We start from the raw sequence: 16985 nt of genomic DNA on the forward strand, positions 1-16985 counted from the left end.
TCTATAAAAGTACCACTCAGAGTTAAGAGACAAATCTTTCACATCAAGGAAAGAGTGTGTGAGAGAGTGTTTCCAGCATGATAAATGAATTGCAGTAAGCAAGTACCTTCATCCTTGTATACCAGTGGTGAGATTCAAATTTTTTTACTACCGGTTCTGTGGGTGTGACTTAGTGGGCGTGGATGGTGGGCATCGCAGGGGAAGGATACTGCAAAATCCCCATTTCCTCCCAATCAGCTGAGACTTGGGAGGCAGAGAATAGATGGGGGCGGGGCCAGTCAGAGGTGGTATTTACCAGTTCTCCGAACTACTCAAAATTTCCACTACCGGTTCTCCAGAACTGGTCAGAATCTGCTGAAACCCACTTCTGTTTTTTTTCCCCCATAAAAAAAAGTTTTTATTTTTTATAAACAAACAAACAAACAAACAAACAAACAATACATAATCAATCATTCACTGTATCATCTAAATACATCTTTTGTGTCTTCTTCTTGCTCCGCCAATATTTATCATATCTTAATATTATCATTTCATTTATTATAACATTTTCCCCACATTTCTTACTTCTCTATTAATACACTTATCTATCTTTTTATTTTATTAAAAATTTTACAACAATTTCATCCCCACACAACCTTCAACCCCCCCTCCTCACACACACCCCGACTTCCCAGAGCAAAAACAGGGTATAACATTTAACAACCTAAGCTAAAATATGCTAACTTACTACAAGATTCAAAACTCCCTCACGTTCCTTTAACTCCCCTTTTGAAAGTTATTCATCAACCTTCCTTTTATAAATTCTCTTATCACATTTCACATTTATTACTAAAATCCTTTCCATACCTTCTTTTTCAGCATTACTCCCTAGTAAAATTCTAAATTAAACATTTATCCTCTTTGGTCATTCATAAACCACTTGCCAATTTCTGATTGTAATAAAACATTCTTCAGAATATAACCTCAGAAATACTGTTAATCCATTGTTAATCCGGAAACCCACTTCTGTTGTATACATGTATCAAACACACACACACACACACACACACACACACACACACACACACACACACACACGAAGTCTCCCTTTTTTTGCTTATGGCAGAGCAGCGTAATAAGCCTTACATACTCAAGATACTGAAGTATTAAGGATAGGTAGATGAGGGTATGAAGAAAATCTCCTAGGTTCCAGGCAGCTTGTATATTTTCTCTGGAATGGCACACACCAGGACACACATTTCTATTTAGTTTCCACATAATAACTTCACGCGGTCTGCATCAAGCATTGATACAGTCTAAAAGAAAAGAAATTGGAAACAAACCTACATAGGCTCCTTCTAGGATCCCCATTCCTGTTTTACTTTCCTCAAGGTTATTTCCACTCCCCCCCAATGAATAAGTGCCATTGAAATCTATTTGCCTCGTGTAAGCTCGTGGAAACTCAAGGGGAATATCTATTTAATTGGGTTTTAGACAGATAAAATGAGAAAATACGGTATGGATGTCTAGAGGGGATGTGAAGGAAAGCTAGGAAATATGGATGGCTCTGATTGACAGGAATCTAACAAAAGAAGAGCTGGGAGCTTTTGGAATTGGTCTAATAATATAGAGGCCCACAGAGAACTACATGCTATGACCCAGAAAGCGATTTACTGAATATGGCATAAAGTCAGACTATTTGAGGGATCTCCTGTCTCCACTTACTTCTGGCTGTCCAGTGAGATCGGACAACATGGATACCTTAAGTTCCCTGGGCAGCATCATTGAATAGCTTCCAAAAGCATACCTTCCCTATCACAGTTGGAAAAGCATCACTCAGAAATCTGAACAATGTCATTCAGAAAGTCATGGAAAACTTGACTGTTTTTCCAGTCAATAGGATGCTTTATTGTTATTCCAAATTTGCCTTCTAAATGCTTGTGACCGAGTTTCTCTCATTTACTTGCCATCCAGAGTCATGGCGTTTGATACATTATGACAACCTGGGTCCTTGGGAAGCACTCAGTGCATATGAAGGTCCAACAGCTTCACGAAACCTGGAAGCTGTGATTTCACATGGTTGTCTATAAAATAGCAAATATCCCCTCTGCAAAGAAGTTGAAGGAATCGTGGACAGACAGACAACAAACAACGGCATGATAAAGTAGCAACAATGGTGCATTGATTGACAGGCATCTGCAATATATACCACTTGCCTGCAAGCAAGAACTCAATGGACCATAAAATAGAGAAAGCCATAGAAAATGAAGAAACTAGAGTGCTCTAGGATTTTAGAATTCAACAGGTAAGCACTCACCTCACAATCCCACACAATCCCACACAGTTAACAACTGTCAATAAGAAAGACAAAAAAGATGGATGTGGCAATACCAGGACACAGAATAGAAGAGAAAGAACTGGAGAAGATAACCAAATACAAAGACCTGCAAATGAAAATCAAACAATTGTGGCAAAAGAAAGCAACGGTAGTAGCACAATTAATAGGTGCCTTGGGTACAATACCAAAACAACTGAAGCACCACTTAAATACCATAGGCATTGACAAAATCACCACCAGTCAATTGCAAAAGGCAGCTTTACTTGGAACATTATTACATCCTGGGACAGTATCTTTAAAATCATCATACAACAGCATCTGCCTATCTCAGATGCTTGGGAAGAACAGGATAGGTAGAAAAAAAATGACAAATCCAGTCTAAATATCTGGCTGAATGTATGGCAAACCGTAAATAATGATAAACAGTGCATGGAAAGGATGCAGCTTCTAAAATCCAACTTTTGTGTTACATACTGCCATGAAACAGTACACCAATAAAATCTATAGAAATATTAGGAAATTCAAAATCATTCACCAAAGATCTGATTTCACTGAGCACATGCATGATTAAACTGATATACAACATTTATTTATTCCCATTTTGATGCTACCCCACTTCTCAATGACTCTGGGCACTTTGCAAACAAAATAAAAGAAACTATACATATAAAACACAGCCAACAAAAACGACAAAACTAAACTGAACTAAAAGGGTTTATAATAATCTTTTTGAAAAACTTGGTAAAATAACCAGATTGAATTTCCAGGAAATTCTGACTGTACAATTCAGTCCCTTAAAAGAATAAAGCAGGGGTGAAATCCAGCAGGTTCTGACAGGTTCTGAACAACTGGCAGCGGAAATTTTGAGCAGTTCAGAGAACCGGCAAATACCACCTCTGGCTGGCCCCAGAGTGGGGTAGGAATGGAGTTTTTGCAATATCCTTCTCTTGGAGTGGGGTAGGAATGGAAATTTTGCAGTATCCTTCTCCTACCACGCCCACCAAGCCACACCATGTCCACCAAACCACACCCACAGAACCGGCAGTAAAAAAAATTGGATTTCACCACTGGAATAAAGGATCATAAAAACATCAAGAACAAAAGACAATCTTTAATGAGAGGCAGGATATGTCAAAAACAAATTAACGGTCTTATTACTATAAAAGGAAGTGGATGTACATTTAAATCACTGTATGTGTGCTTATGTAAATTGCACATGATCTTCTCAAATTTTGCAGAATAATTGACTATCCTCAATTAAAAAGAAATATGTGAAGGTAATGCTAATTCTGAGTTGAGTCAACTCCTGGTGATTATACATCTATAGTCTTGTAAGCTTCCATTACTGACTAAGAGCCTAACTCTTCTTATTTTCCAAGCCTTGTTGGAAATCTGTTATAAGGTTTAAAAGCATTTTAAAATTGTCTTAAAATGTATCTCCCTCCCCCCATGGGTTAGGATGAGTGGTGAGCTCCTTTCTAAGGTTTTATATGTTAGACTAAAAGTGTTCTCTTATGGACAGTCACTGCCTTGTCAAGCAAATCTACTTGACAAGGTTATTGTTTGGAAATATAAGAGGAAGGAGCAGTAAATATACCACTCGAGAGCTCCTGTACAAAAATAATAACCCAGGCAGAGTAGGTATTTCAAATGAATAACTAATAGCTATGCTGAGTGGTGTAGTAGTCTAGAGATGAAAACTCTCATCTCCCCCTTGGAAGGTTGAGAGTTCAATCCTAGGCAGAGGTGGATATTTTTCTATCAGGGAGCAAAGAAAAAATATTGCATGTGCTGCAAACTCCATGTAGGTGTCAGGAAGGGCATCTGGCCAGTAAATGCTCAGCTCCAATCAGTTGCCCCGACTCCACCTGAATAAAAGGGATTAAAGGGTTGTAAAAAGAAAAAGAAAACCTAATAGCTATGCTGATACCATGCATGTTTTGACATTATCACATAAAGAACACCAATTATGTAATTTGTATCCATTGATGTGACCATAATAATATAATTTTATTTATTTATTTATTTACATGTATATCCTTGGATAAGATCCATGCCATTTGTCTGGTGTCATTATGATACAAATAATATCACTTGTCCCTCTTCATGAACACTTATGACCAGGTTTGAATTTCATCAATTTATATCTTTTTTTAAATATTTTTTTTATTATTTTTTATCAACATATTTAAATGTACAGTCTTTTGTTCATCATTCATCATTGTTCATTCATCTTATTCTTTAACTTCTATTTGCTAATTAATTGTTCGGGTCTGCTCTTTTTATATATATATATATATATGCCGCCCTTCTCCGGAGACTCAGGGTGGTTAAGCAATAGCCTTCATACTTTTGTATATTTATACAAAGTCAGCTTATTGCCCCCACAATCTGGGTCCTCATTTCACCTACCTTTGAAAGGATGGAAGACTGAGTCAACCTTGAGCCTGGTGAGATTTGAACTTGCAGTAATAGCAAGCAGCAGATGTTAATAACAGTGCTTTAGTCCACTGTACTACAGGCTCTCTACCATCTCCTTCTTTTTTTTTAATACAACCTTTCCTTTTCTTTTCCCCTTCTCTCTTCTATCCCTTTCTACTTTCCTCATTCCTCCTCTCCTTCCTTTTCTACTTCCTCTCCTCTTTCCCCTCTCCTCTCTTCTTTCTCCCTTTCTTACCCTCTCTCCTATTCTTCTTTTCTCCTCTTCTCACCTCCCAAATCCCCTCCTTCCCCCTCTCTACTCCTCTCCCCTTCTCCTCTCCCTTGTTGTTTTCTTTTTCAATTCAATCTGAGATGGTATTCGAGCAGTATCAACTTATATCTTAATGAAGTTCCAAGACTTGTCATGGCTCTTCATCTGGAATGAATAATTCTCACCTTTCCAATGAATAGGGCTGATAGCAGATGTGGTATTCAACTGGTTCAGACCGGTTCACCCGAACCGGTAGCGGAAATTGTGGGTGGGCCTGCTCTATGCCGTCCTATTTAGGCACGTTTTTGAGGCCAGGCGCTAGTACAGAAGGCACATGTGCCAGCAAAGCACATGCATGGAAGGAAGCAAAGTGCATGCACACACGCGCACACTCACATTTGTGAACCGGTAGGGAAGGTAAGTGAATACCACCCCTGGCTGATAGAAGAGGCAAACTGGTTATTTTGCTTAGAGCAGGGGTGTCAAACTTGCGGCGTCACGTTGTCGTCACGTGACATATTGCCACTTTTCCCCCCTTCGCTAAAATGGGGGTGGGCGTGGCCAGCACGTGACGCATCCAATCTCGGGCCCCGAGTTTGGCTTAGAGCATCCTCTTCCCAGTTTCATTAGATTATTTCTTCAAATAGTGTATTTTATTAGAAACTTTGGCAAGAGGATGAGCTACTGTATATCTTGGGTTGAGATTGTTGCATTTTTAGCATTTTAAAAACTGATAAGATTTTCCCCATCTTCAAAGCTGCTTGAGAATTTCCTCATTTTTCTGTCCTTTTCCAAATACGGTGATAGAAATCCTATTACCAAGTGGCTTATCTTAGGAATAGAGTTCTTCTCATAGCACAGATGTTTTGCTATTTACATACTAGGGAGTCTGGCAGTCTGGATACAGCTTTTCTCCATATCTTCATTTACCAAGTCATTTTCCTATCAGATGAAAGATTTTAGTTTAAAAAATAAACTTGGAACTATAGTATTCATGTGAAGCTAAACAATTCCTTGGCAGCAGCAGACCAAGCGAATGAGAAGATAGCAAACTGCCAAAACAGGCACATCTGTTTGTGTGTGTATGTGTGTATGTGTGCATATCCATATGCAATTTTTGTGTCATTTATTTTTATAGGGTGGCAGTGGACTCTTAAGTCACATAGAATGAACAAAGACATTTTTTTTCTTGCTATACTACTTGCCTTTTTTCCAGAACAAGCTTTGATTTGTCCTGCTAAAATAAAAAGAATTTTATACCTAATTAAATTATCACATTAATCAAAACTATAATTTGGGATTTTCCTCATTTTCTAAAACAATTAAATGTGTTATTTTTTTAAAGGTCTGATAACATTTGCTTCAGGATATGAGGATAAAGTTCAAATAGTACTTTGACTGGTTGGTTGCAATCTAATGACCACTTGGTAGTTTACAGAATTAAAACAGTTAAAACATCCACGTTAAGGTTAAAACAAACAATGACATTAAAATCCCTCAATTAAAACAGAGTAACAATAAACAACAACCCAATACAGCTACATGTGTAATTTAAGTATGTATGTCCATGTGTGCCTTGATATTATGGTGGCATATAGTCTAGAGTCCCATTAGGCAGAAACTCCTACTCAGAGGCTTAGTGGGGGGGGGTCATGTGACTGAGTGGGCATGGCCAACTTGAGGTCACTCACGCCCATGCCCACTCAGTCACATGACCCCACCCCCAAGCCACACGCTCACACAAAAACGTGGGAAAAAATTGAATTTCTACCTATTTACCTATTTTCTGCCCAGGCCTGGCATAATCTGTCAAAGACCTCCTCCTGCATGCTGCCCCGCCCTCCCTTCGCAAGTCGCACGTGTTGCCCCATGTACCCTCCTTCAGCAGCCCTGGCCCTAGCCCCGCTTCCTCCCCCACCACCACCTCTTTCTTTGGGCTGCTTACCTTCCTCCCACGGTGGCTGGTCTGGGCTCTGGAAGGCAGGCTGACCTCTGGTAGTTTTCAGCAGCCTCCAGCCAGCCGCCATTGCCGGGAAGCAGCTGGCAAAGAGGCTTCTCGTAGTTGCATCAAAAAAGAGAGCTTGCTCAGGAAAGTCATAGCGGAGCGATGCAGGAGGCAATGGGATGTGCATGCACAACTGGCATGAAGAACAGGGTGGTGACAGCAGCGGCTTTTTTGGTGATCTCTGGTAGTTTTTAGCAGCCTGTGGCCAGCTGCCTCTTTGACAGCCATTTTGCAGCTTTGGCCACCAAAAACTACCAGAGGTCAGCTTGACTTCTGGAGTCCAGACCAGCCACTGTGGGAAGAAGGTAAGCAACCCAAAGAAAGAGGTGGTGGGGAGGGAGGAAGCGGGGCTAGGGACAGGGCTGCTGAAGGAAGGGAAATGGGGCAACATGTGTGACTGGCGAAGGGAGAATGGGTGGCAAGTGAGCAGTGGGTCTGGGGCAAGGCCGGAGCCGGAGAATGCCGCATTACCTGACCCAGCCAAGGCGGGCAGCAGTTCTGGGGCCTCAGGGAATGGCACATCCCTGGGGCCCCGGCCCCCAACCCAAGGCAAAGGGTGAGCGGGTGGCATACTTACCTTTGGTGAGCTTAGCAGAGCGGGTGAGGTGCAGAGGCAACTGGCAAGGTGTGTAGCTGGGCCGCAGGGCAAAGCAAAGGCAACATATATAGGGCTGGGATGGGCAGGCTGAGTGAGCATCGAGCAGGAGGGCGGGGTGAGTGAGCTGGTGGGGTGAGCAGGCGGGTGGGGCAAACGAGCGGTGAGCAGGCAACCGGTTTGAGGGTGTGGCCAGCCAGCGGTCGCTACCCGTTCGGCATCCCAGGCCAAATTTCCACTACCGGTTCACACGAACCAGTGCAAACCGACTAAATACCACCTCTGGTGTAGATAGTAGTTTTGTCTGGCAAGATTCTGTCTGTAGGCAAACAACAATGAAGAAAGTACTCAGAACTCCATGTATCGTACATGGTTTGTGGGGTGTGATAGAAATAAACTATATTTTTCACACAGTCCCATGCAAGTCCACCATACCTACACATGTTGTCCCCCTTCCTTTAATTTTCCTTCCTGAAAAAAATCCACCTGGAACTTCCCCTTGTGAGTGCCCCCACAAGCCTTCACAAGAAAGTCAGCAGATCAGACCTAGGCGTTGAACCAACATTTCACAGACTTTCAGTAACCATTTCCAATTAACTTTACTTTTCATAGAAGGTGCCTAAAGCATTGTGGAGTTGAGCAAACCGATAAACAGCAACCCATTTTTCAAACGTCACTGTGAAATAAGCAAGAATTAAGCCGGAGAATGCTACATTTACTTCTGTCACTCCCCAGAGCAATACTAGAAACACTAGGTCAGGTAGTCTGAGATGCTGAGAAATTGCTCAATTCCGTCCCACCGAGCTGTCACGGCATTTCATGCTGTGAATAGTTAACACCCATCCATGACGAGGAGACAAATACTTCTGGTTTGCTTGCTTTCCTTATGCCATTCCAGTCATATCGCGTCACAGCACTGCCCCTTCAACTGATTTGGTGACCAATGAAGAAAAAGATTTTCAGGGTCTGGATGCACCACTGCAACTAATGTTCTTGAGGGTGCCTTGTTACAATTTCACAGTTTGATCCTTAATGTCGCCCTCCCCCACCCTCGTAGAGCTAGAAGCCAAAAAGATGCTGTAAGATAGAGAAAAGAGCGCAAACACTTTTCAGTCTGTGACCTGGGCTCTTGTGCGCTGCATCAGTTCAATGCTAGGGTCTTAAATCTTCATCTATACATTTCAGCATACCTCAACCAAGGAACAATAAACATTCAGCAAGCCCCACTTCCTTCTAGCATTGATGATGTTACCTCGTTGGGTAATGAAATGTCTGCACAAAAACAAGCATCCTTGGAGAGGACTCCAGAGTTTAACCCTCAGCTAATATATTCTCTTGTATTGGTGCCACATATGGGCATCAAAACACTTCAGAGGGCATGCAAATGGGGGAGGGAAACAGATGGATTCTCCTTGAAGTTCTCAGAGCTTCGTTGTTTCCATGTTCCAGTGCTAGGGCGATAGATATAAGGAGGAATTTTCTGACCGTGAGAATAATAGAATAGAATTCTTTATTGGCCAATATTAGACACACAAGGAATTTGTCTTTGGTGCATAGGCTCTCAGTGAACATAAAAAGAAAAGATACATTCATCAAGAATCATAAGGTACAATATTTAATGATAGTCATAGGGTACAAATAAGGAATCAAATCATATTAGGAAATCCTCTATATAAGTCGTAAGGTTACCAGCAACAAAGTTACAGTCATACAGTCATAAGTGGGAGGAGATGGGTGATAGGAACGATGAGAAGATTAATAGCAATGCAGACAGTGAATAGTTTGACAATGTTGAGGGGATGGAAATGGAATAGCTTTTCTCCCAGAGCTGTGTGTGCTCCACCACTGGAGGTTTTCAAAAACAGACTGGACAACCATTTGATAGGGATGGTATAAAACCACCTGCTTTGAGCAGGAGGTCAGACTAGAAGACCTCCCATGTCCCTTCCAGTCCTATGTGTCAGCCGGATCTCCAGCATGATTCTATGATTCTATGCTCTAAACTTGTACCCAGATAAACAAGGAATAATAAACAGAGAGCAAAACCCATTCCCTTTAACCACTGAAGATGTTATTTAGCCAGGTAATAAAAACCTGCATGAAAACAATGAAGCTCAGAGAACATCAAGGAGAAGCCATTTGTTGTTGTTTCTTTTTAAATTCCTGCTTCTTTCACATATCTTTAGTCATACTTCTGCTTCATATCTTTTCCATATCTCACAGTTACTGCTATTAAGCCTGGTTTCACCAACTAGACTGAGTGAAACCAGGCTTAATAGCAGTGACTATGAGAGGGACCTTGGAGTCTTAGTTGACAACCAGCTAAATATGAGCCAACAGTGTGCAGTAGCAGCAGCCAAAAGAGCCAATGCAATCTTAAATTGCATTAACAGAGGGATACAATCAAGATCAAGTGAGGTACTAATACCACTTTATAAAGCCTTAGTAAGACCACACCTAGAGTACTGCATCCAGTTTTGGTCACCACACTATGAAAAATATGTTGAGACTCTAGAAAAAGTGCAGAGAAAAGAGCAACCAGGATGATTAGAGAACTGGAGACTAAAACATATGAAGAATGGTTACAGGAACTGGGCATGGATAGTCTAGTGAAGAGAAGCACCAGGGGAGACAGTCTTCCAATATTTGAGGGTCTGCCACAGAGCAGAGGGGGTCAAGTTATTTTCTAAAGCACCTGCAGGCCAGACAAGGAATAATGGATGGAAACTGATCAAGGAGAGATTCAACCTGGAAATAAGGAGGAACTTTCTGACAGTAAGAACAATCAACCAATGGAACAGAAGTTGCCTTCGGCAGTTGTGGGAGCTTCATCACTCAAGACTTTCATTTGTCAGAAATGGTGTAGGGTCTCCTGCTTGGGTGGGGGGTTGGACTAGATGACCTACAAGGTCCCTCCCAACTCTGTCAATCTGTAATCATATTCATCTGCACATTAAAACAAAACCTCTTCCCAAATGAGATGTTTAGTTAGGTTGCCATCAAGTCAAACTTAGCTTCTGAGACTGCATGTCAAAATGCCTTCCATCTCAACTTGTCTCAACTGACAAAATGCAGCACACTCAAAGCCTTTTCAATACTATTTCTGAACTGGTAAATCCACCCTTTTCAATTTATTTTCTGTCTATGGAGGTTCTCAGGCATCCAGGTCATGGTTGTCTCAAAGATGCTTTTTCAAAAAGCAACTGGACCGACCTTGTTTTTCCTTGAAGATGTTTCGCTTCTCATCCAAAAAGCTTCATCAGTTCTGACAGAATGGTGGTGATGGTGAGGGAATGGAGGGACTATCCTCTTTTTGTACTTCCTTCAAACATCCCATTGTATTTTTTCTAGTGGATCATACAATCACATCACATGCCCATGATTCACTGCTTGCTAATCCTTGCCTCAGAGGAAAAGTCAGTCTTTACTTCATAGAAATTTGACTAATTGGTTCTTTTGGAATCCATGGTACTGTTAATAACTGTTTTTAAATCCATAATTTAAAGATATATTCCTTCCTTCTTTTACTCCTTCTAAATGTCCAGCTTGGATCGCGGTATATTAATACAGGCAATGCTACTTCTTCAGCTTGTTCCAGTACATATTGCATTGAAATCAGGGGTGGGCTTCAAAAATTTTAACAAGGGGTTCTCTGCTTGGTGGGCGTGGCCATGGTGGCATGGCCTAGTCGACCTCCTACCCCACAGCAGGGATGGAATTTTTGCCCTCCCCGAGCTCTGGAGGCTGTCCTCGAGCCTCCAGGAGGGCGAAAACAGCCTCCCCAGACTCTGGAGGCCCTCTGGAGGCCAGAAATGGGCCAATTTCTGGCCTTCCTGAACTTCTTTAGGCCTGTTTTTCACCCTCCCTGAGCTTTCGCAAGCGCCCTGCACTTACCTGCATCCAAAGTGATCCACGTAGGGACTCCTGGGAGGGGCAGGGTGGGGTGGGTGGGGCCAGCCAGGGGTGGGGTTTGGGGAGGGTTCTCTGAACTGCACAGAATCTTAGCTAGAGGTTCTCCCGAATGCCTGCAAACCCCCAGCAGCCCACCCGATTGAAATATATTTATTTTCAAGCTCTTTTCCAAGTACCAATGCCAAGAACAAGTGCCTAGTACTAGCACTGATGATGTTATCTTCTTTGGGTAATGAAACATCGGCAAGAATAGAACCATAGCATCAAGAACCTCTCTTTTCCAAGTTTGACATTCTCTTCCTCTTTAGGATTAAAGTCCTCAATTCCTCCATAATCCTGTCCTCTTATCTACTCCAAGACAACAAATTATTATCTTCACGGTGGCGCAGTGGTTAGAGTGCAGTACTGCAGACTACTTCTGCTGCCTGCCGGCTGCCTGCAATTTGGCAATTCAAATCTCACCAAGCTCAAGGTTGACTCAGCCTTCCATCCTTCCGAGGTGGGTAAAATGAGGACCCAGATTGTTGGGGGCAATAGGCTGACTCTGTAAACCGTTTAGAGTGGGCTGTAGAAGCACTGTAAAGTGGTATATAAATCTAGGTGCTATTGCTATTTGCCATCAGCTATAAATTCACTAATTTATCTTTCTCAATATTTTCACTTTTCATTTTACTTTCTTAATGTGCTGTTTTAAGCCTTCTTCACTTTGATGAATAGTGGCATTGTCTGCATACTATACGTCAAATTATTAACTTGAGCTGCCTGTTTTAAAATACACATTTTAAACATGTAGCTTTAAGTACATTAATAATGAATATGTGCGCTGCAAATTATATATAGGAACAGTTTTATTTCTTTCAACCACTATCAACTGCGAATTCGCAAAGTGTTAACTTTCTCTTCTTCATATTTTAGCATTCACTCAGAAAATTCACATTCCCTTTTGACTTTCATAATGAGCTCTTCTAAGTTTTCTTTACTTTCATCTAAGAGATTAGAGTCAGCTGTATAATTCAGATTGTTAGTGTCTGAAGAACAATTTTAAAATGATAACTTTAAACATGCATGAATGCATGTCCTATCCATTATATATTGGAAAGAACACATGAGATGCAGTCCACTTGACTGTTTCACTTTGGAAAGGCATATTCTGTTGTTGAAAAAGATAAGAAAAAACACAGAAATTTTAAGGGAATCTTTTGTTGCCAGCATTCATAGATTGTAAATTCATAGTAAGGTGTGTGTGTGTGTGTGTGTGTGTGTGTGTGTGTGTGTGTGTGTGTAGGAGATACTCAGGTTGAACCCGAGGAAGGGGTTATCAGTCATGAGTCCCTGCACACTCATAAGATATCTAAGTCCAGCCCATCTTGAATGACTTCTTAATTCCCATTCTTTTCCCTTGACAGTTAGTAGCTCAGATTCTTGTAGAGACCTTAAACTTTCAATAAATCTTTATATTCATTTGAACTGCCTGAAGCTCTTGATTTCCTGGCCTTAAAGACACATTTCATAGATACCATTTGCCATCCATACCAACATTCAATATTTTTTTTAGAAAGACATACTTCTGTCCAAGGTGGATCAGGTGTCTCACCATCACACTACAAGTTGTTTTCCTTTTTTATGCACATTCAGTATTCACATGGCAAATTTGCATGATAGCAATAGCCCTTAGACTTATATACCACTTCACAGTGCTTTACACCCCCCTCTAAGCAGTTTACAGAGTCAGCATATTGCCCCCAACAATCTGGGTCCTCATTTTACTGATCTTGGAAGGATGGAAGACTAAGTCAACCTTGAATCGCTCAGAACTGAAGTCCTGGAGTGAGCTTTGAGTTAGCCCTGCACTATTGCATTCTAATCACTGCGCCACCACGGCTCATGATGGTACATGGAAGGTTTCATCATTTGCTCCCTTGACCCTTCCCTGCAGACATCTCAAGATCTTGAACTAGATTCATAACAGTAGCGCTACCAAGTTCTTTTACAAAACATTTTGCCAATAACCTACCAGCAAAATAATCAATATTTATAAGTGATATTTCCATCTCTAGTGGCAAAGGGCCACATTATAACTTGCTGTCTGTCCTTTTCAATTAGATACAACTGTAAAAAGACAGTGACTAAATATTTTCCAAGTCTCAATCCAGGGATAATCCATGACAACATTTTCCATGCAGCTAAAATTAGACAAGAAAGAACTCTACCATGAAATCCATAGACAAAGAGGTTGTTTTATTTCACAAAAACAAGGCCTTATCATAGTGCACAGTGCATGACGGGGTCTTATGTATCTGAACTGCGGCAGATAGATTCTTTCTGAAACTGAGGGAAATGGAGAGAAATATTATTTTTCAGCCTTTTGTTTCTAGCAATATGGAACAGTGGACATCCAGACTCTCACTTTTCTACCAAGGAAAAGGCAGTGCGGAAATAATTTATTTATTGGAGTAGACATATCTGACCAAATCTTCTTCATAACTTTCAGTATGTCCTTAGGTACATCTGCTTTTAAAAAATGAAAAAAAAAATCACTTTCCAATCTCAATTTTGTTTGATACTATTTATGCTACAATCTATTTTTTTTCCCCAAAGACTGCATTACCATATGTTTTCATATACATTTCTACAGTTTCCATTGGCAGAACATGGAAAATATAATTGGGACACATGTACATTTCTGTTTAACTGATTTCCATAAAGCCTTTAAAAAAAAAAAAGAGGATTGCTTTCAGGAATCATAGAGTACACGTTGCATTCAAGCAAAGCCCAAAACATCTCTAAATCATGCTTAAATGTGCAACCTAAACAATTCTGATTTACGCCATTCACAGTTTGCCAATGACTATGATACATAGGGTCCTGAGAAGCATGAAGGAAGAACACAGGTTGTCAGACTTGCCACAGCTTAAACCTCTAAATAGAAATGATCCTTGACTCCATTTGTTGAGAAAGGTATAATTTATTAGAGATCAAGTATATTGCAATATTACAAAGCCAGAACTGAGAATCACATGCCAAAATCCCTAAGTTCTACTTCCCCCACCCTTAACTGTCTCCTGCTGCCCACCTTGTGTAATCAATCAGGTTCAGAGAAGATGTTTTCATAACTGTTGGTCCAAGCACAGTTTCGTATACAGCTCCTTCCTCCTTCCAGCTGGGTGACCTTGAAGCAGCATCTCGAGAAGGCACAGATCTTACTTTCATTTCCCCAAGCTTTTCCCCCTTCATTATCCTTCCCCACAGTTCATGGCAGTCTGTCACCACATAGCAGTGAAGCACAAGTGAGCACAAGGTGGCAACTGACACAGACAGTTACAGACATCAAAACCCTTGTAACACTTGTTTTATGCTTTCAACTAACCATTTCTGCAATAAAGAGCTTACTGTTTATTTCATGTAAAAAAAGTACTCTTAGAAAAGTACTCACCAATACTGGGATATCCAGGTGTCGAAGGATCACCACCACTGTTCAATGACACCATAAATGCTTTATTGCTCAGGTTTTGAAACTTTGGTAAATTGCAAGGGTCAATGTAAAGAAGAGCACCTTTGAAACCTGCCTCTTCTAGCAGTGAAAGCTGAGAAAACATAAAAGTAAAAAAGGGAAAATTAGACAAATCTTATATTTATTTATTTATTTATTTATTTATTTATTTTCATATTTGTATACCGCCCTACTCCCGAAGGACTCAGGGCGGTGAACAGCCAAAATAAAATACAAAGACATACAAAAGTTAAAAAACTATTAAAAACAGATTAAATAATTTAGGCTCAAAAAACAAATTAAAACATCCAATTTATCTAAAAAACATTTAAAACCCAATTTAAAACCCAATTTAAAAGGGAGAGTTAGGCCAGACCAGCCTGTTGGAATAAAAACGTTTTTAGGGCACGGCGGAAGATGCGTAAGTCTTGGATCCTCCGTATCTCCGGGGGGAGCTCGTTCCAGATGGCAGGTGCCCCCACAGAGAAGGCTCTCCCCCTGGGGGCCGCCAGTCGACATTGTTTGGCCGACGGCACCCTGAGGAGCTCCTCTCTATGGGAGCGAACTGGTCGGTGAGAGGCTACTGGTGGCAGAAGGCGGTCTCGTAAGTACCCTGGTCCTGAGCCATGGAGCGCTCTAAAGGTGGTAACCAAGACCACCATGTTTTTCTCTTTCTTCTTCCCTAAGTGCCAGAAACTTGCAAAACATCAGCATGTAAAGAGTTTTAGAACATTAATAGTTATATTTATGCTTAAATCCATAGGCCATGTGTATTTTAAATTCATAATCTAAGTTATAATCACCCCAATATCCATTATTCAGTATCTCTCTGCTATAATTATTAGAAATAGTATGCTTGACCACGTGTTAGAAAATAGATATAGCTATCAAGCTGTTTCACTCTTCTGTAATGTATTTGCTTGTGTGCATCTGTGCATTTATTTATTTATTTATTTTGGGGGGGAGGGAAATCCACAAGTCAAACAAAGACAAGTTTGAACACTTTTCACTGGCTCTCAAAAGTTTACTTGTGCCACCTTAACTCTTCCAGGAGACAAACCAGAATCCTAAGATAGTTACAAAATCCAAATGCTGTCATTTTCCCTGAGTCTTCACGTCACCCTGTTTCAGGTCAACGTTTGGGGCTCAGAACCCCAGACAGCACCCCAGTATTTGTGGAGCCAGCTGAATTTTTTAGAAGAGATTCGGGTTAATGTCAGGGTTCCAAGTAACATCCCCAATGAAATAACACTCCGAGGCTTGAAGTTCCTCAAAGTTCCATTTTATTAGAGATGTCATATTAGCACATCTGGGGAAAACCCGAATCTGAAAATTTCCAGGTTTTCTCCACCCAAAGGAAAGTTCAAGTCCCTGCCCCAACACCCACAAGTCCATCACATAGTCCAATCAATGCACCGTCCAAACTGGAGATGCCTCCCAGTTCCAGGCTTCCAGATGCAGGGCAAGATGTCCTTGATTCTCTGAGAAAGGAATTTTATTAAGACTATATATATCACCCTGGTTCCACATAATTCCCCCTCCCAATTTCCCATAGTAGTAAAGGTGGCAGGCCTGAAGGTCCAACAAAAAAAAAGGGGGGGCTTCCAGGCCTGACAAATGCACTCTTCTAACAGTTTCCTTTGCCTCCAAAGTAAACCAATTTTGCAGCCAAATACATTTGCAGATGGGGCGTTGTTTTGATATGTAAATTGGTATGAGCTGGAGACAAGAATAACTCTTTTTATTTCTTTTTTCAATGCTTTTTAAGTTACTTTACTGGTGAGTGAGGCAACACGTGAATTAATTAATGAAATACATATTTTCTTTAGACCTGGCAAATGAAACATATAAATTTAATAAATAAATAAACTTTGCCCTGTATTGATAACAATTTTTAAAGGGCATTTTTGAAACATGAGGACAAGGTTGCTATATATATAATAATGCAATGCAATGCAATGATACCACACCATA

The 16985-nt window shown here is 40.8% G+C and overlaps 1 protein-coding gene across 1 annotated transcript in view; it reads right to left on the reverse strand.

The window, feature by feature from the left end:
* The window catches only part of NAALADL2 (N-acetylated alpha-linked acidic dipeptidase like 2), a 518050-nt gene that overhangs the window by 364492 nt on the left and 136573 nt on the right, over positions 1–16985 (reverse strand). The window contains exon 4 of the mRNA XM_070945913.1: positions 14955–15105. Coding sequence (XP_070802014.1) covers positions 14955–15105 — 151 coding nt within the window. The remainder of the gene's footprint in view (positions 1–14954; positions 15106–16985) is intronic.

This window comes from Pituophis catenifer, unplaced genomic scaffold (assembly GCF_029215685.1).
Source record: "Pituophis catenifer annectens isolate HBS135680 unplaced genomic scaffold, rPitCat1.0.hap2 SCAF_6, whole genome shotgun sequence".
NCBI lineage: Eukaryota > Metazoa > Chordata > Lepidosauria > Squamata > Colubridae > Pituophis > Pituophis catenifer.